This window comes from Nerophis ophidion, linkage group LG14 (assembly GCF_033978795.1).
Source record: "Nerophis ophidion isolate RoL-2023_Sa linkage group LG14, RoL_Noph_v1.0, whole genome shotgun sequence".
Taxonomy (NCBI): Eukaryota; Metazoa; Chordata; class Actinopteri; order Syngnathiformes; family Syngnathidae; genus Nerophis; species Nerophis ophidion.
The window spans coordinates 34,801,740-34,822,650 of NC_084624.1; the positions used below are offsets into that span (position 1 = coordinate 34,801,740).

Below are 20,911 nucleotides of genomic sequence, written 5' to 3' on the forward strand. Positions count from 1 at the left end.
CTTGTAACAGTTAATGTTAGAATATAAAAGTATAATCGCCTCATTATATTACATTGTTAGATTTCTGTACGTACAAATTAATGGATAACTTGTTTTGAAATTGTAAGTCAAGGTGAGAAGCAGATATTTAAGTATTTGTTGTTATTTTTCTATTATACTGTATTTAATAATTAGAGCGCAAACATTTTTTTTTATCATATTCGAATCATATTTTTTTTTTGTATTTTTCAAGAATCGAATATATTACATTTTTTTGATAAATAAATTTAAAAAAAAAGTTTTTTTTAGGCCATCTCTATGCTTACTTGGTGCACTTATGTGTCAAACGTCAGCATCCAAAAATGAGGTATTGTAACCTGTAAGCTTTTTTTGTTAAGGTGTTGTTATTAAAATACCAAATAATACATTGCTAAAATCAGTTTCGAACAAGAATCGTGTTGAATCGTGTATCAATTATGAATCAAATTCTCAACCAAATAATCATAATCGAATGGCGAGGTACAAAGATTCACACCTATAACAATTGAATATATGTAAAAAAAATTTTTTTTCTGTCAAAATGGAAACAATGAAAACATTCAATAAGAAAGATGAATTATCCACATTATTCCTAGGCTTTTGCGGGCCACATTCAATGACGTTTCGGGCCTGAGTTTGACATATGTGCTGTATGTGACAGGAGGCATTGCTTTTTTATGGACTTATACTGTACTACAAAACACTATTCAAAATCCTCTATATGACAAAGAGCACTATGCTCTTTTAAGAACTTATTGCAAAATACGAGTTAAAATATCTTCTGTATGACAAGAGACCCTGCTGTTTTTCTGGTTTTAAGAAAAGTCAAATATCTTCTGTATGATAGGGGCGCGTTGCTGATTTTAGAAACGGACTGCAAAAATTTTTGTTAAAGATCCTTTATATAACAAGCATGCTCCACTGTTTTGAAGGACTTACTGTTTTTAAGAAACTGCTACAAAATTAGTTGCACCCAAGTTATGGGTCGATCTGGTCTGATGATTTTCACATGCCAGGTTTAACCGCCAGTTAAGTAGCCTTGATCTAAACTCTAGAAAAATGACTAATATACAGTGGGGCAAAAAAGTATTTAGTCAGCCACCGATTGTGCAAGTTCTCCCACTTAAAATGATGACAGATGTCTGTAATTTTCATCATAGGTACACTTCAACTGTGAGAGACGGAATGTGAAAAAAAATCCAGGAATTCACATTGTAGGAATTTTAAGGAATTTATTTGTAAATTATGGTGGAATGGTCAACCAATCAAAGCTCTCACTGATGGAAGGAGGTTTTGGCCCAAAATCTCACGCTATATGGCCGCATTCATTTTTTCCTTAACACGGATCAATCGTCCTGTCCCCTTAGCAGAAAAACAGCCCCTAAGCATGATGTTTCCACCCCCATGCTTCACAGTAGTTATGGTGTTCTTGGGATGCAACTCAGTATTCTTCTTCCTCCAAACACGACGAATTGAGTTTATACCAAAATGGATACATGGATGATACAGCAGAGGATTGGGAGAATGTCATGTGGTCAGATGAAACCAAAATAGAACTTTTTGGTATAAACTTATTAACTCGTCGTGTTTGGAGTAAGAAGAATACTGAGTTGCATCCCAAGAAGACCATACCTACTGTGAAGCCGGGGGTGGAAACATTATGCTTTGGGGCTGTCTTTCTGCTAAGGGGACAGGACGATTGATCCGTGTTAAGGAAATAATGAATGGGACCATGTATCGTGAGATTTTGAGCAAAAACCTCCTTCCATCAGTGAGAGCTTTGAATGGTTGACCAAATACTTATTTTCCACCATAATTTACAAATAAGCTCTTTAAAATTCCTACAATGTGAATTCCTGGATTTTTTTTCACATTCTGTCTCTCACAGTTGAAGTGTATCTATGATGAAAATTACAGACCTCTGTCATCATTTTAAGTGGGAGAACTTGCACAATCGGTGGCTGACTAAATACTTTTTTGCCCCACTGTATTTATTACCGAACTATCTATGAGTGCTTCAACGTTTTAATCAGCTTAAAGTTTCCTCTGCAAAATGTGAAATATTAGGGAAAGCTAACTTCCGTAAGTGCTTGAAATTACAGTTTCAGGACATCAAATGTTGACAACAAAAGACTAAATGTAAAACAATAAACATTCAATGTGATCACGTATGAAAAAAAAAACTCATTCCACGTAGCTCCACAATAAATTTGCAAATTGTTCCAGGGTCAAACTATGGCCATTATAACACCTTGACTATCATGCAAGTGCAGTGAAAAGTAAACAATGTCTAATAGTAAAAACAGTGAAGGTATGTACTCACCCTTGAACTTTACTGAAAGCGAAGTTATGGACACTCTGACCAAATGCAACACATTTTTGTGGATGTTGTCCTTTCGGTTATATTATTATAGTTTCTCAAGGAGACCTGTTTAGCTCAATAAATAAATGTTACTGCATCTGTGGTGGCATTTTAAATGGCATAAGATATGAGGAGGATTCCCGGCGGCTTGAATTCTGTGTTTTTGCAGGACTTTAGGAGCATGTTGTTTTTGCCAAAACTTGACTACACCTGGATCTGAACTTGGAAAAGCAGTATGAACCCTGTATGTAGTTTTTAGTTGCACCCATAGCACGTGATGTTCTACAGCAGTGATGGCTGCCCGAGACAGGGCCTTCATTCACCAAGGACCAATTAGGAGAAGCTCTCCGTGCCGTGATCTCGCTCAGCCATCAGTGATTCCTCCTGTGCCCCAAAAATGTAACAATCCTCTGCCACTCCTCCATTTCCGCTTGCTTTGCTGCCTCCCCCCCTGCCATTGACAACCTGTTGTTCCCACAAAGACGTCAAGCCTCTCAATGGTGGTTCTTGACCCCTGTCATGGTAGCACTGTGCATGTGTCCACCTTGTCGTGTTATTCGTTTACAGGGTTTATATTCCTCCAAACAGTATTTCTGGTCCTCAGCAAGAGTGATGCTACCACATGTGCAAACCTCAAAGATGCTCTCCCTGATTGTCATTGCTTCACTCTCTTCTCTTCCACTAGTTTTCATTTGTCCCGGGACTCTGAAGGGTGTAGGAGACGCTACCTTCCTCTACGAGGCCGAGCAGCAAGCAGGGTCGTGGTGCAAAGACCCGCTCCAAGCTGGCGACAAGGTCTTCTTCATGCCTTGGACGCCATACCGCACGGACACCCTCATCGAGTACGCCTCTCTGGAGGACTTCCAAAACAACCGTCAGACGACCACGTACAAACTGCCGCACCGCGTCGACGGCACCGGCTTCGTGGCCTACGACGGCGCCATTTTCTTCAACAAAGAGCGCACGCGCAACATCGTCAAGTTCGACCTGCGCACGCGCATTAAAAGCGGCGAAGCCATTGTGAACAACGCCAATTACCACGACACGTCGCCCTACCGCTGGGGCGGCAAGACGGACATCGACCTGGCGGTGGACGAGAGGGGCCTGTGGGTCATTTACGCCACCGAGCAGAACAACGGGCGCATTGTGGTGAGCCAGCTCAACCCGTACACGCTGCGCTTCGAGGCCACGTGGGATACGGCCTATGACAAGCGCTCGGCATCCAACGCCTTCATGATGTGCGGTGTGCTGCACGTGGTGCGCTCCACCTACGAGGAGGGCGAGAGCGACAGCAGCAGAAGCCAGATTGATTACATCTACAACACCAAGCTGAGCCAGGGAGAGTACACGGACATCGCCTTCCCCAACCAGTACCAGTACATCACCTCCGTGGATTACAACCCCAGGGACAACCAGCTGTACGTGTGGAATAACTTTTACGTCCTGCGCTACGACCTCCACTTCGGACCGCTGGACCCCACTGAAGGTGAGGGCTGCTTTTCTACAGGAAAACATGCAGGGAAGTTTCAGAGTTGCACTGATTGTCTCACATTTCAGCACAGTAAAATAAACTTGGATATAGCAATTGATATACTGTATATTCCGGACCTTAGGGCGCACCGGATTAAATTTGAAAATAAAAGTTAAAGTACCAATGATTGTCACACACACTAGGTGTGGTGAAATGGGTCCGCTGCATTTGACCCACCCCCTGGTTCACCCGTCGGGGGGGTGAGAGGATCATGTGAGCAGCAGCGGTGGCCGCGCTCGGGAATCATTTTGGTGATTTAACCCCCAATTCCCAAACCTTGATGCTAAGTGCCAAGCAGGGATGTAATGGATCCAATTTTTATAGTCTTTGGTATGAGTCGGCTGGGGTTTGAACTCACAACCTATCCATCTCAGGGCGGACACTCTAACCACAAGGCCACTGAGCAGGTATTATATTATATATTATAAAGCACACACCAGATGAATGGTCTGTTTTTTATCTTTTTTCATATATACGGCGCACCGGATAATAAGGTGCGATATGATTGGAATTAGAGATCATCTTCAAGCCGCTTTCTGATAGTCGCTTTAGGATAGCCTACTCAGTGGCCTAGTGGTTAGAGTGTCCGCTCTGAGATCGGTAGGTTGGGAGTTCAAACCCCGGCCCAGTCATACCAAAGACTATAAAAATGGGAACCATTACCTCCCTGCTTGGCACTCAGCATCAAGGGTTGGAATTGGGGGTTAAATCACCACAAATGATTCCTGGGCGCGGCACCGCTGCTGCTCACTGCTCCCCTCACCTCCCAGGGGGTGAACAAAGGGATGGGTCGAATGCAGAGGACAAATTTCGCCACACCTAGTGTGTGTGTGACAATCATTTGTACTTTAACTTTTAACTTAACTAAGGATGCCCCATCTTGTGGGCGGTCTTTTATACGTGGCACACCTTTGGCAGCGTCTTCTCCCCGTCATCTTTGTTGTAGCGGTGTAGCGTTCCAGGACAGGAGTTAAAGAAGTGTCAAAAGATGGAGCTAACTGTTTTTATTGAGACTGTACTTAAATCAATAATGGAGGAGTACTTCCTCATCCGGAAACAACAACACCGGAAATGTGTGCTAAGAAAAAACGTCCGACCGGAAATCTAATAACTAAAGTTCCTTCGGTGCATAATGTAAACTCACTACACCAGTATGTTTTTGTTTTTTCATGGCAAGTTTACTGACAGATTATAAGTAAGAACTTTACGCTACTTTATATTAGAAATGGCAACAGCGGAGGATGAATGCCACATAACAAAAAGATAGAGAAAAAGAAGAAGCTTATCGACTATGTGGTCGCCTCAGACTACAAAGGTGGACGCGCGCAATTTTTAAGGATTTATGCAGATCCCAAATACAGATCAGCAGGTACCAGAAGGTAAGAAAAGTTATAGTTAATATTGCGAAACAAAATGACAGATAATGTCTCACGTTATACACACACCATAATAATACTCGTTTGATGAGCCACATCAAACGGTGCAGCCTACAGTACACTTATCTTTTATGTTTGACTGCCATCTATTGGTCACACTCATCATTACACCAAGTACCAAATAAAATTGTTTCGAGATGGGTAAGCTCAACTAAATGTATTCCTTACAATAGCAGACATTATTGACGTTCTTAACGCAATGACTACACATTACTCCAGATTTCCACTGGATGCATAACGGCGGTGGACTCTTTCCGTTTCCATTCAGGTCAATGTGTCGATTTCCACCACTGCCAAAACCCTTGTGCACAGCGGCGCCATGCCGGTGGCCTATCACATCCCTGCTCTAAATAAGGGAGCATCTGTATTTGCTTACAGCGCAACACGGCAAATCAATTGAGCTAAAATAGGCTTGTTTGGGACAGGAAATCATGCACGCAAAATAATAAAATATCCTGTGTACTTTTAAATTTAAATAATCCGTGTTCAAGGCGGATCGTATTTTACTCTTTGAAACGTCTTAAAAGGCGGGGACGGACCTGAAGTCAACTTGTTAAAGGTTATTTACCTGGTTGACACAAATTAATGAGAACATGCTGGTTCTGCTTTTCCACAAACAAATAATCATATTACAGGCATATCGTGGACAACTATTAGGGGGCCTCTGTCAAATACCAGCTGATACTGGGGCGAAGATGCAAGGGAGTGATTAGCGGGACTTGAATGAGATGTGTGTGTGTGTGTGTGTGTGTGTGTGTGTGTGTGTGTGTGTGTGTGTGTGTGTGTATATGTGCATGCGCGTGTGTGTGTACAAGGCTTGCAAGGGATGATGTTACTGTTGTGTTGGTGCTTGTTACAAAAAAAGTCAAAAGACGTTCTGTGCAAGGACCCTGCAGCAGCCCTTACACATTCAGTGGAAATGCGAAATTAACAGTCAACATGACCAAATTGTGTGAATATTTAGTGGGAGCATTGCTATCTAGTTCCGCCTTAATCCTCTTGGGTTTGGAATTGAGCTGAGCTGTTCAGGTTATTACTGAAATGTTCTTCCACTCCTCCATCATTTGTATTTATTCATTTTCACACAAACACACAGCAAGGAATTAATTTACAATGTAAAGTAAAACACGTGTGTGGGAAAGGTTAATAAGACCCTAAAGTCTTGTAAATCACTTCCCAAGACATCACAATTATCACAGCAACAAGAATAGAAAAGTCAAATGCTACCTATCATATACAATAAACATACTCATCTTAGGTCACTTGAGACCACCACGGCATTTAATTGTTTTTAAAGAAGATAATGTAGTTGTGGATTGAAGAGCTGGTGGTAATTTATTCCCAAGTAATTACAGCGTACATTGCTGACGCAACGTTCCACAGAATGGTAGATACAAGTCCCCACAATGTCTTGTTTTATATGTACATCAAAAGAATATCTGAAAAAATGTGTAAACATTTTTGCAAATCAGTAAATAAATGTACATTCATAAACACACAAATACTGTAGACACAAACCAAAAAAAACATTGAATATTGTCGAAATGTTCTGTTCTTAAAAAAGAGGAGCAGATAAGAACATTTTACTGGAAAAGTGCATTATTTTCAGTTTTTTATTTTGAATTAATAATATTTCGTAAAGGTGTGATTGACAAGTAGCACTATTGCAAAACATTTTATGTGGATGTGTTAAACTATATTACCTCAACATACAAAAACCATTACTAAATATAACAACCTTTTGTCAAAATACCAATCAATGTCATCATCTTGCTACAGACAAGTTTATGTCGTTTCAAGTTATTTTTTTGTATCACCAATTTCCTAAAAGTTGGGTTTAAGGCACCAGGCTAACTTTAATGCCATCTATTAAATAATTTAACTTTCGTACTAAAAATCATAGATTAGTTTAAAATTAAGTGGCAATTTATTAACTTTAAACTATTCAGAGGTATTAGACAGTTCTTCGTTTGCTTCTGTTGTCAAGCAATCAATATTAAAATGTCATATTAAAGACAGGTATCATCTGATAATATAAGATGCAGTAAATTCCTTCAAACATGTGTTTAAATCATTGCTATGGAGAAATAGAACCCCGGAAACTAATTTAGCTTTATTAGAATGTTGATTATTAGTCGAATTATATTGATGATTACGGATGATCATTAACCCGTAAAAATGATAACTGTGGTAAAACTTGACAATTACTATTACTGTTTTAAATAAAAATAATCAAAAAAACAAAATTGATTGGACTGGCGCTAGCTTAAATGCTAACATGAATACAAGAGACATTAACGTCTTTCCCAATTAAGAAACAGCATACCCCAATCTAAACTCATACAAACAAATCACTGTCTGAGCAACTAAGATCTTCAATTGTGGACATTGAACCTACAAACTGTACTCTCTTCGACAGAGCGATCAATTTAAACTTGGAGAAATATGAAACATATATGTTTTTATGGTGCCCTAGAGCAGTGGTTCTCAAATGGAGGTACGTGTACCCCTGGGGGTACTTGTAGGTATGCCAAGGGGTATGTGAGATTTTTTTAAAAACATTCTAAAAATAGCAACAATTCAAAAATCCTTTATAAATATATTTATTGAATAATACTTCAACAAAATACGAATGTAAGTTCATAAACTGTGAAAAGAAATGCAACAATGCAATATTCAGTGTTGACAGCTAGATTTTTTTGTGGACATGTTCCATAAATATTGATGTTAAAGATTTCTTTTTTTGTGAAGCAATGTTTAGAATTAAGTTCATAAATCCAGATGGATCTCTATTACAATCCCCAAAGAGGGCACTTTAAGTTGATGATTACTTCTATGTGTAGAAATATGTATTTATAATTGAATCACTTGTTTATTTTTCAACAAGTTTTTAGTTATTTTTATATCTTTTTTTCCTAATAGTTAAAGAAAGACCAATACAAATGGGCAATATTTTGCACCGTTATACAATTTAATAATTCAGAAACTGATGACATAGTGCTGTATTTTACTTTTTTATCTCTTTTTTTCAACCAAAATTGCTTTGTTCTGACTAGGGGGTACTTGAATTAAAAAAAATATTTACAGGGGGTACATCACTGGAAAAAGGTTGAGAACTACTGCCCTAGAGGACCACTGAACAGAGTAGGACACCACAATGCCCGTCAGAACACTCTTAGCAGTTTGTTCAGTACATGTTGGAATTCTTGTTTCCATCAATGAACCACAGCTCCCCCAAAAGCACTCGCACAACCCTCGAACTTGACATTACCACCAGCAGACGAGATTATCCTGCTACTCACTTGTGTTGCTAACTATTTCCACAAAAGTAGTAAATCTATACTGCTTTACAAGCAGTATACTGACTACTCCAAAGAATCAAATTTTCATTAAAACAGATATACGGACAGTAATAGAAAATGGATGCTGATAAGTGAGGCGTGAGAGACTGCGAGTCAAACATTGTCTTGTGGGATGTCACACATGGCCTCCTTTTAATTTTGGATGCAGTTCAGGTGTGATAAAGCGATCCCCAGTGTTGAGGAAAGACCTAATTTCCAATCACAAATTACAGATTCACTTTGGAATGAGGGGCGACTCCCGGGTGGCGATTGCGTCGCCCTACCAAAACCCTCTTCTTGATTACCATGAGACACGCCAAGGCACTCTCTCCAGCTGAGGCCTGGACCCTATCAAATTCCGTAATCTCCCAAACCCGATATGAACACTGGGCCTCTTCACCCTTCCCTTGAATGCCTGAATATGGAATAGGTTTTTGGAGTATTGTGTTTGTTTTTTATGTCACAGGTTATCCTCTCCTCCTTGTGTTAAAGTTGTGTTGCCATGGCAGCGTCGGCGGCACATATATATGTGTTTGGGGGTGTGCGTGTGCGTGTGTGTGTGTGTGTGTGTGTCTCTGTGTCTCTGCGCGCATGCATGTGTGTGTAATATTCGGAGAAAATTACCCCCTCTTTGAGCACAATATTTTTCTAAGCAGCAGTCTTGACTCTTGCAATGTGCCATTCCTGGAATGGAGTGAGAAGAATGGTGAAGACTCCAGTACAGAATCTTAAATTACTCTGGGAGGTGACTTGACATCAGACTAATAATGGCTGTCATTATCCAAGCTAAACCCGGTTTATGGAGAGAGGCCACCAAACTTCGAGATTTTAACGTCACGGTAGCGATTCAAGCTCTGGCTTGTCTTTGTCACTTTGTCTGTAAAATCAGACTACAAATACATGTAGCCTTACAACCTTAGTAACATATCAGGTAGCCACATTTTTATTCAGAACTTCTGGATGCTCAGCTGGAAATGTGATTCTTGACTCAAGCTTGTAGAAGGGGGTTATCATCGACGTCTCAGTGGGGGCTACGTGCTCCCCTGAACTCTGACTTGTTGTCAGCACCGACTGTTTGTATTCCCGCCCGAGCCTGGAATCTGGACACCCAAAACCCACGTTTGTGTCTTTAAAGCAAAGCCTCAGTTAGCAACATGGCAACAAATAAATATGCCAACGTAAGCTTAGCCTTACCACAGTCTCCACTTTGTTGCAGCCCACTGCTTTCTTGTTGCCCTCAGTCTCCTCTTGGATAAAAAACAGTCAATTGAAGGGATGATCATCATTGAATTCTTAAAGCAGAGGTGTCAAACAAACTCTATTCCCACGTGGGCCGGACAGGTAAAATCATTGCAAAAGAACTTTAAAATACAACTACGACAAATTCAGATTGTTTCCTTTGTTTTACTTCGACCTACAATAGAAGAAGCACATTCTGAAAATGTACATATCACAAAAAATCCTCCTGACAAAACACTTCAAGTTAGTTGAAAATTCTGAGGAAAACATTGGTACAGTTTCGAAAACACCATGAAGAACACAATGAATTTATTCCTAATCTCAATGCATATACTAAACAATTAAACTTTGAGTCACAGCCAATAAAGGATTGAACATAAAACAAAAAAAAGATCAAATAAAAAATATTTTATTCATCAACTACCTCAATCTTCATTTCCAAATATTAACTGTGCTAAGTCAACAAACCATACAAACTGAGGTAGAAACCTTTCAAGGAGGAAGAGTGTTGAGTTATTCCCTACCTTCTAAGCATCACTGTGTAGCGATAGAAAAATAAAAGTTGTGCAATGTGTGAAAAATGTAAACAAACCAAATAGAAAAACTTACAAGACTGACAGTATTGCAGTAAATCACACGCTGTTCAATTCCTTTACATTTGCACAGAAAACAATAATTTTCACAGAACTATATCAATGTGTCTCATGCACATTTTTGGTGGGGTTACCAATTTGGTGGGTTTACCAATTTGACTTCTGTTTGTTTTATATTGGGTCGAGGGGGAGGAGTCACAGCTCCGCTTTACGGTGTACCTCTTGCTTGGTGTATGCTCACCCCGGAACCCATAACAGAGTAGCTACAGTATTGCGACATCCAGCAATAAAACTGTAAAAATGCAGCTAATTTTTACACCTAGCAAACTCATCTCGCAGGCCAGATAAAAATTGTTCGCGGGCCTTATCCGGCCCATGGGCCGGATGTTTGACATCCCTTTCTTTAAGGGATCGTATCATGCAAAACTTTTCTTACACAGTGCTACCTATTTTTGTGTACCAATATATGGGATCCCCATAAGTCCTGAAAATGTGAACTGAAACCATGAATGATGAGGGAAAACATTTTTTTAAAACAATATTGTCTTCTTCAAAAAATGCAGTTTGGAATTCAAGCCTTTAGTAACTTATTTTGCCTAGGTTACTTCAACGCATATCTCCATATATGGTAGAGGTTTACCCGGAAAGATCTGCGCAAGTCTGACATTTTTATTGTCGTCCAAAGTTATTGTTAATAAGTTCCTTCTTTTTTTCCATCCTCTTGTTGTGAGGCAGACAGGCTCTTACATGTACATCATCTTAATATCCTCCTTTTAAAAAAAAAAAAAGTATACTAACAAATAAAGACTATATGGTAGCACTAAAAACTATACCATTGCTGACAGGAAGGAGATGCAGTCAAAGTGGGCTTGGCCTCGAAGGGGATTTCAGCACATAATAAGACTGCCTACAAAACTAGGCATTCTGAAGAGACAGTCAGAAAGTCAGTAAAACAAAACCTATGCAACGTTTGTACCAAAGCACCACCATTGCAAGTTATATAGACAAACAGGGAGTGTTTTAAATGCAGGGGGGAAACAAGCATTGTATGACCTCTCTAATGGCCGTCTTTGGGCTCTTGTCAACACAGCCTGTTGGTTTTCCCAGCCCCCAAGTCTGGGTTTGCGAACCAAAGCCTCAATCAAGAGCACGGCAACCGTGCATGTGCAAAATAGTCATTATGAGCTGCCCACTCGGCTGTTGACGTTTCCATTGTATATCAATGTAATTAACGAAGGAACTATCGTAATTACCCTCCTTGTCTTGAAAGAACCATAGGAGAAGGACCCTGGCCATTGTAGAGTTTTTTTTCAATGAATTATTTCAGCGTCTTTCACAGCCTCTGTTAGGCCTCAGTAAACATAAATATCACATTACCTTAAAGCTGTTACTCTCCGCAGCCAGGGTGCATTATATCAAAGAAGCTGACTTCTGTGTTTTATTTGTCATTTAAGTACCTTTTATTCTTTTAAATAAGACATGCAGCACACCGTGTCGCTACTAGCTGCCTTTTTATAGGAACATTCCGCTGAGAAGAAGCATCTCTCGGTGCTCTGCTCCTCTTGAAAATAATTGCGTGTGTCCCCCCCCACCCTTTTTTTTTGAATTATCAGATGCTCACCTTCAGCTTCTTTATGCTTCTGTCGTGATTTATTGTGGCCACCGAACAGGCTATTCTGCAATGTAATCTAATGGTGGTGAAATAATGTCACTGGAATCAGAGGGCCACTTGGGCCATAAAGAGAATTAATTGTTCCCATTAAGATTCATGGACCATTGAAACTCTGAGTGTATTTCCTCTTCCTTATTGAAATGTCTTGACAATACAAGAATGAGTGTCCTTTTCTTTCGGAGGCGCAACATTTGACGGCAATGCAATTGAGGTTTAGAGCCGAAAACAGTCTCCTTTCGTCGCTGCACCGGTACAGCTGGGGGTGAGGTTGATCTAACCTCAGAAGATTCACATTACTATACCACAAGAGATGTAACAATATACAGTGGGGCAAAAAAGTATTTAGTCACCCACGGATTGTGCAAGTTCTCCCACTTAAAATGATGACAGACGTCTGTAATTTTCATCATAGGTACACTTCAACTGTGAGAGACAGAATTTGAAAAAAAAAAATCCAGGAATTCACATTGTAGGAATTTTAAAGAATTTATTTGTAAATTATGGTGGAAAAAAAAGGATTTGGTCAACCATTTAAAGCTCTTACTGATGGAAGGAGGTTTTGGCTCAAAATCTCACGATACATGGCCCCATTCATTCTTTCTTTAACATGGATCAATCGTCCTGTCCCCTTAGCAGAAAAACAGCCCCAAAGCATGATGTTTCCACCCCCATGCTTCACAGTAGGTATGGTGTTCTTGGGATGCAACTCAGTATTCTTCTTCCTCCAAACACGACGAGTTGAATTTATACCAAAATGGATACATGGATGATACAGCAGAGGATTGGGAGAATGTCATGTGGTCAGATGAAACCAAAATATAACTTTTTGGTAAAAAGTCAACTCGTCGTGTTTGGTGGAAGAAGAATACTGAGTTGCATACCAAGAACACCATACCTACTGTGAAGCAAGGGGGTGGAAACATCATGCTTTGGGGCTGTTTTTCTGCTAAGGGGACAGGACGATTGATCCGTGTTAAGGAAATAATGAATGGGGTCATGTATCGTGACATTTTGAGCCAAAACCTCCTTCCATCAGTGAGAGCTTTGAATGGTTGACCACATAATTATTTTCCACCCTAATTTATAAAAACATTCTTTAAAATTCCTACAATGTGAATTCCTGGATTTTCTTTTCACATTCTGTCTCTCACAGTTGAAGTGTACCTTTGATGGAAATTACAGACCTCTGTCTTTATTATAAGTGGGAGAACTTGCACAATCGGTGGCTGACTAAATACTTTTTTGCCCCACTGTAGTTATTGTGACAAAATTATCGCGGTTATCATTACTATCAGGGTATTGTTGAATATGCTCAAAAAATACACATAATACAATATGATAACTAGGTTTTATTGAAACAATAAATACAACAAAGGGCTTCACGGTGGAAGAGGGGTTAGTGCGTCTGCCTCACAATACGAAGTTCCTGCAGTCCTGGGTTCAAATCCAGGCTCGGGATCTTTCTGTCTGGAGTTTGCATGTTCTCCCCGTGAATGCGTGGCTTCCCTCCGGGTACTCCGGCTCCCTCCCACTTCCAAAGACATGCAGCTGGGAATAGGTTGATTGGCAATACTAAATTGGCCCTAGTGTGTGAATGTGAGTGTGAATGTTGTCTGTCTATCTGTGTTGGCCCTGCGATGAGGTAGCGACTTGTCCAGGGTGTACCCTGCCTTCTGCCCGATTGTAGCTGAGATAGGCGCCAGCGCCCCCCGCGACCCTGAAAGGGAATAAGCGGTAGAAAATGGATGGATGGATAATACAACAAAATATACAAACACACAATATACTTTCTTGGCAGAAGACACATTAAAATATGGTTCTTACTTCTTCAAAACCGTATTTGTCAGAGTGTTTATCTTCTTTGTTTAAATTCATAAAGGTTTTAGAGTTTTTTTCAAATGATAAAGGCAAACATGTGTTGTTCATTTCACTTCCTGTTTTTTGTGACATCATGCAATATCACTTCCTGTTGTAGACACTTTCATCCATGTCATAATCCTTGGAGTATAGATCTACCATTCGAGTCGGTAGGTTCAATAGGCATGAATATCTTAGTTGTTCATACAAGTTTATGTCCCCCTTAGATTAAGGCGGCCCTTGCCATAACTGGATACTCTAGTATGCTATTCGCCACTATGAATTCAAGCTACCTTAGCAGTAGGGATGTAACAATAAACCGTAATACAGTAATAATAACTGCAGTAAAACTCCTGACGGTTAGTATTGCCGTTAAAAAAAAAAATGATCGAAAAACCGAGACTCATAACGGCACTTAGATTAACGCACAGACTGACTGGCGCCAGCTTTGATTGATTGATTGAAACTTTTATTAGTATATTGCACAGTACAGTGCATATTCCGTAAAATTGACCACTAAATAAATGGTAACACCCGAAAAAGTTTTTAAACTTGTTTAAGTCGAGGTGCACGTTATGGTCGAGCTCGCTCGCGTAAAAGCTAACATGAAAACAAGAATCGTTAACGTCTTTCCCCATTAAGAAACAACATACCCAAACCTAAACTTATTTAAACACATTAACTAAGCAACTTAGCTATTCAATTGTGCAAATTAAACCTACAGTCTGTGCCCTCTTAGTGTTCCCCAGTGATCGATCTATACTCAGAGGTTGGGTTGTTTTCGGTGTTTTCAAGGACCGTGAAACAGAGTACGACACAACTTCCGCCAGATATATTAAATAGTAATAATATAGTTTGTTTGTAATTAACCTTTCATTTGATTAAATATTAAAGTGTGATAGTACAAACTAGTATATTAAATAATAAAAGCTTAGCCATAAAAAAAGATTAAAATACTAAGACAAAAACACTATCAGTGAAACATAAGAAACACAAAGCATGCGAAACGGAGGCTGTTCTAACATTATTTATATTTATTTTATTTGATTTAAAAAAAAAAATCATAACTTAGTGAAAAGATTTCAGTGATTGTATAAGTACATTTTAAGCACATTCAACAATACCGACATGATAATAATAATAACCGTCATAATTTTGCTCACAATAACCGTGAGATGAAATATTTACATAGTTACATCCCTATTTAGCGGTTAGCATGGCCTCTTGTCTGCTCCTGCTGTCTTTTGCTCTGTGTGTTGCATATTAGCTCTTCCTCCTGTCCTCTAGTTAGAATAGAATAGAATATATCTTTATTGTCATTGTACATTGTACAACAAAATTGTATGCAGAACTAATTTAGTGCAAATTCATAACACACAAAAAAAATAAGAACATAGATAAATAGATAAAAATACATAAAATACATAAACATACCAAGCATACAGCTCACATGCACAGTCATTATTGTTATCTTGTGTTCAGCAACACTATTGCTCTCGGGTAAAAAGTGTTCTTAAATCCTTGTGGTGTACATAAAATGTAAAAGTGGTTCTTTGGTCAAAATGTTGCATGGATTATCCATCCATCCATTTTCTACCGCTTATTCCCTTTTGGGGTCGTGGGGGGCGCTGGCGCCTATCTCAGCTACAATCGGGCAGAAGGCGGGGTACACCCTGGACAAGTTGCCACCTCATCGCAGGGCCAACACAGATAGACAAACAACATTCACACTCACATTCACACATAGATTATGTTTTACAGATAATTTTAAAGCAGCTTTCTGACAGTCGTTTCAGGATGCGCCCTTTTGCGGGCGGCCTCATTTATGTGGCTCACCTTCGGCAGTGTCTTCTCCCCGTCATCTTTGTTGTAGCGATGTAGCAATCAAGGACGGGAGTGGAAGAAGTGCCAAAAGATGGAAATAACTGTTTTAATGACATTCAGACTTTACCTAAATCAATACCGGAGCAGCATTTCCTCATCTGGAAACAACAAGGACATGTGTCCTGTCAAAAACGTCCCACCGGAACTCTCTAATAACTAAAGTTCCTTGGGTGAATAATGTAAACTCACTACCCTGCAATGTTTTAGCGCTTTCATGGCGAGTTTACTGACAGATATAAGGAAGAACTTTATACTACTTAATATTAGAAATGTCAACAGCGTAGGATGGATGTCCCATAACAAGAATATGGAGAAAAAGAAGAAACTTATCGACTACGACGTCAACACGGACTACAAAGGCGGACGCGTGCAAATTTTCAGGATTAATGCAGATCTCAATTATAGATCAGCAGGTGCCAGAAAGTAAGAAAAGTTTCTTTTGCATATTATTGCGAAAAAAAAACGCCAGATAATGTCTTACCTTGTACACACACCATAATAATACTTGTATGTTGAAGCACCTCAAGCGGTGTGGCTTCATAACTTACCAAAGTGGGACTAAAATATTTTGATAGATTTTTAAGCGCTGTGTGTAATGTTCTATATTTTCAATGGAACATATTCAATTTTGTTGTTTACTTTAGTCATATTGCCATCATAGTGCAGTCTACATGTATTTCTTATGTGTGACTGCCATCTACTGGTCACACTTATCATTACACCTAGTACCAAATAAAATTGCTATGATGTCGGTAAGGAAAACCGGAATTATTCTATACATTAGGTCCGTATTATAAGGCGCACTGTCGAGTTTTGAGGAAAAAAAATGATTTTGAGTGTGCCTTATAGTCCGGAAAATACGTCAAATAGTTTTTGTGGTAAAGAACACCTGTCACGCCAATACCTCTCCTTCACTAGGAGCTATCTAAAAGGTAAATGTGCCCTAATGCCTAATCTTCTTTTGTGTCCATTCTGTGTGCTAAAGTGTAGGATCTTTTGCATAATCTGCCTTCTAGCAAAGTAATGAAAACAAAGCCGCCTTGGTAAAGTTAATCATTGATCAACTTGTGGGAATTTCTTTGACGTGCAGGTTTTTCTTCCTAATTCTAGTCCTGATAGATGTGATTAGCAAACATCTGTGTCCATATTGATCTAGGGAGGGGATGCTTATTCTTCCAAAGAGTTCACATGTCATTAAAGTAAAATATCCGTAAATGAATTGCAAACACAAACGAGAGTCCAATCGATATTCTGTAAGGTGGTCCACCTTACGCTCAAAGTACAAGAGCACATGCCAATAAAAGGCAAAGCGACACCTGTAAAGCTCTTCAAATGTGGAAGGATCATTCAGAAGAGCGCTTCAAAGTAACAAGGAGCAAAGGAGAAAATTAATTTGTCTTGGGGTTATCATTGATCCCAGATCTTAAAGTGAATAGCCACTCGGTGTAAGCTGGCAACACAAATGGAGGCACTGCTGTGAGTTAAAATGTCAAACTTAGTCCGACTCCCTGCCTTTCGATGCAGAGCTGATGTTTTATAGGCATTTTGCATGACGCCCCGCAGAACTCTGATTGATGTCTCCAGGTGAGCGTGTATGCATTAAAACTTTGCAAAATATTCTGCTTGTTGATCTGGCAGGTCAATGCTAGCTGATTTAAAGTACCAGTAGAGTGGAAAAAAACAAATGACTTTATATTAGGCTGCAACTAACGATTATTTTGATAGTCGCTTAGTGAACGATTATCTTAATTAGTTGACTAATCGGATAATAAAGCGGACACATATTTAATGGCTCAAATTTTTACATCGACCTCTAAATGCAGCTTGAGTTATTTCAGGCATGTGCTTACAGACAACAAATATGATTAATTCAGTCATATATTAAATATACTGTAACTGTGCTCCTCATTCAGCTATTACAAACATTAACATTACTGAAAATGTTGTTCCTGTAAAAGACAGGAAAGGCAAAGTGATAAAAAAAAGCAATGAACCTTGACTGCATGGCGCAGTGGTAGAGTGGCTGTGCGCAACCAGAGGGTCCCTGGTTCAATCCCCACCTAGTACCAACCTCGTCACGTCCGTTGTGTCCTGAGCAAGGCACTTCACCCTTGCTCCTGATGGGTGCTGGTTAGCGCCTTGCATGTGAGCTCCCTCCATTAGTGTGTGAATGTGTGTGTGAATGGGTAAATGTGGAAGTAGTGTCAAAGCGCTTTAAGTACCTTGAAGGTAGAAAAGCCCTGTACAAGTACAACCCATTTATCATTTATTTATCATTTATTTATTTATTAAAGAAAACAGTTAAAATTCAAGCAATGAAAACAAATAACAAAACACAAAATCTAACTTCTATGAGCAAAGTATTATAAGTTTTTAGCAATAATAAGAGGAAATATCACACATTACATGTTATTACTGGCGATGATGAAGGCGAGTGACCCACATCCACTCCGACTAACACGAGTAGTGACGTCACGGCTATTGTCGACAAATATAATTGTCGGCGACAAATTTTATTGTCGACAATGTTGACTAATCATTACATGGTTAATTGTGGTTCATTGTATCCATTGAATCATATTCAATCCTATTTACAATACATCACAATGGGAGAGCTTCTGCACTGTGACCATAATATCATATTAGTCATACTGGAAATACGCAACTATTAGACAGAGATGTGCGGTCTATCATTTACAATTTCTTTACAAGGCATGAACAGATATGTTTCTTGTTTTAATCCATTCTCAGTCATAAGTAAATAAATGCATAAATACATTAAAAAGTCCGCTAACAATGTAGTCAATGGGGGCTCTCTTTTTTACCCACAAAACCCTATAAAGAACTATCCAAAACCTGCCAACAATACTCTTCATACATATCGTGACCTGAATACTAACCAAATATTAGCAATGTTGTTATTATAAGCGCTAACAAAAACAAACTATTTCTTAGCGCAGAATGATACAGACACATAAGTAGCCCTCTGTTGCTTCACTGTGAGCTGGTAACGATGTCCTGCTGCTCCCGTATCATCGGATCTTGGCTAGTCAAAGTTATTGTAGGTTATGAATCATGCCACTCATCTGGATAGTAGGAGTATTTAGCCGTGAATCTATAAGCTGTTCATCTGTGACATTCAGTGTGTACCCGGAGATGGAGACAAACACACAACAGAAGTCGGTGTCTGCTGGGAGACTTCTTTGTTAACTCTTCGTGTGCATCATGATTAATTGCTCATCCAAACGTGGAGATAAAGACATCTTATCAGTCGTCATCAAAGTAAGAGAAGACCTTGTACAGTAAGCTATCATTTCATTATGTCTGTAGGTTGTATTTCTTGTTTAGCTCTTAGCAATACTACTACATGATGCTTTAGTGTTTCACTAAAGTTGGATTTTTTTTAGTAAAGCTTAAAAAAATTGTAGCTCATCCTCCTTATATTCGGGTTCAACAATATAAGGTTCTGGATCATAATTTTGCCCAAAGTAATCATTCTTGGCTCTCACACAATCTGCACGATTTGCACTGTTGTTGGTGGGGAAGGAATCTGCAGTCCCTACCACTACATCACGCGATGACGTGTTTGGCTTCTTTATTATCTCTCAAAATGGCTCAGGAATCTCCGTGAGATTGATACTATTTTGATCATATCTATTTATTCTCAAACTTTGAAAGTCTTTAGGTGTTATACATCAGATACATATGATAATAGCTTCAATATAGAGGCAACTTGTTTTTCCACTCTACTGGTACTTTAAGGCGGGGTATTTGCTTCGGCAGTGGCTTATTTCTATTCGCAGATCTATATTTGTGGCTGTCATCGTGAACTGGTCAGCCTTGTTCCCTCTGTGCGAATGTGCTACGTCTGCAGCGCCGCTATATTCAGTTTCAGGCCTCATAAATTACTCGCACGGACACCAGACAGGGTCCGTCCAGCTTTTTCTGCCTGCTGCTCTTTAAAGAAGTGTCAGCCTCGTGAACCTTCCATCGAGGCGCTTTTTTTTTTTTTTTATCTCCAGAAATAATATTCTTAAATTAGGCACATAAAACGTCTTCTTTTGCCTCGCGCGCTGCAAACCTCGGATTAGAGCGGAACGACATAGAAAACGAGAAACGGCCTGATGTAAAATTCATGTCTTGTGGGATTTGTTCCTCTGTCATTAATTACCAGCCTTGCCTCGTGGTGAAAAAAAGCCAGGCGAAGACAAAATGCAGCATATTGTAGTTGTTATCCACAGATACACGCCAGAAAGTGCCAACCAACTCTTTACTCTTTGTCTGGGAGCGACTTGTCTATTAATTTGTCTCAAATGTGTATACCGTGAATGATGTGATTAGAGTTGGAGTATTTATTCATCTAAAAGACAAAGTAGACAGGTTGTTAATTAAAACTCCTCAAAGTGGAACTGCACTTTTTTTTTTAAATATATTTTGCCTATGCTAGAACATATCTTTTTCTCTTTTCTGTGCAGTTTAAAATTTGAAAAACGACAAGTATTGAACGGCTGACAATGCAAATAAACCGAGTCATCTATTCTGCTGATAAAGCCCTCTAAAAAAACAAGAAATAAAAACGCAACTACATTTGCATGCCTGTCCTGCATGTTAACCAAGTATTAGCGGCCTTGTTATTGTTATGAGAGAGGGGAAATATTTTTAGTTACACAGCGCCTTAATCTCAGAGGTAACGTATATGTAACCGCTTGTAACGGACTGAGCCGTTGAGCTGCTGCATCGCCTTTGAGTTGGTAAAAGTGTGTGCTAGATTATAAATCATGCCTCGCGCCTGTACACTAGAAGGTTGTGTCCATTAGCCAAAATGTTAGTCAACTTTGAAATTCAACTTAGACCCAAAGACATCGCTGGAAAGACGAGACAAGATGCGTGTTTGCTTTTAGCATTTTTCACTTGAAAAGTGAGCAGTATGATGAATTAATCAGCTAATGGGGGAACATAAGTCTCGTGCTGAAAGATA

At 39.3% G+C, this 20,911-nt stretch overlaps 1 protein-coding gene across 7 annotated transcripts in view; it reads left to right on the forward strand.

Moving 5' to 3' along the window:
- The window catches only part of LOC133568526 (adhesion G protein-coupled receptor L2-like), a 245,935-nt gene that overhangs the window by 132,189 nt on the left and 92,835 nt on the right, over positions 1-20,911 (forward strand). For all 7 annotated transcript variants that reach the window (XM_061920512.1, XM_061920516.1, XM_061920518.1 and 4 more), the window contains exon 5: positions 3,066-3,866. In XM_061920512.1, coding sequence (XP_061776496.1) covers positions 3,066-3,866 — 801 coding nt within the window. The remainder of the gene's footprint in view (positions 1-3,065; positions 3,867-20,911) is intronic.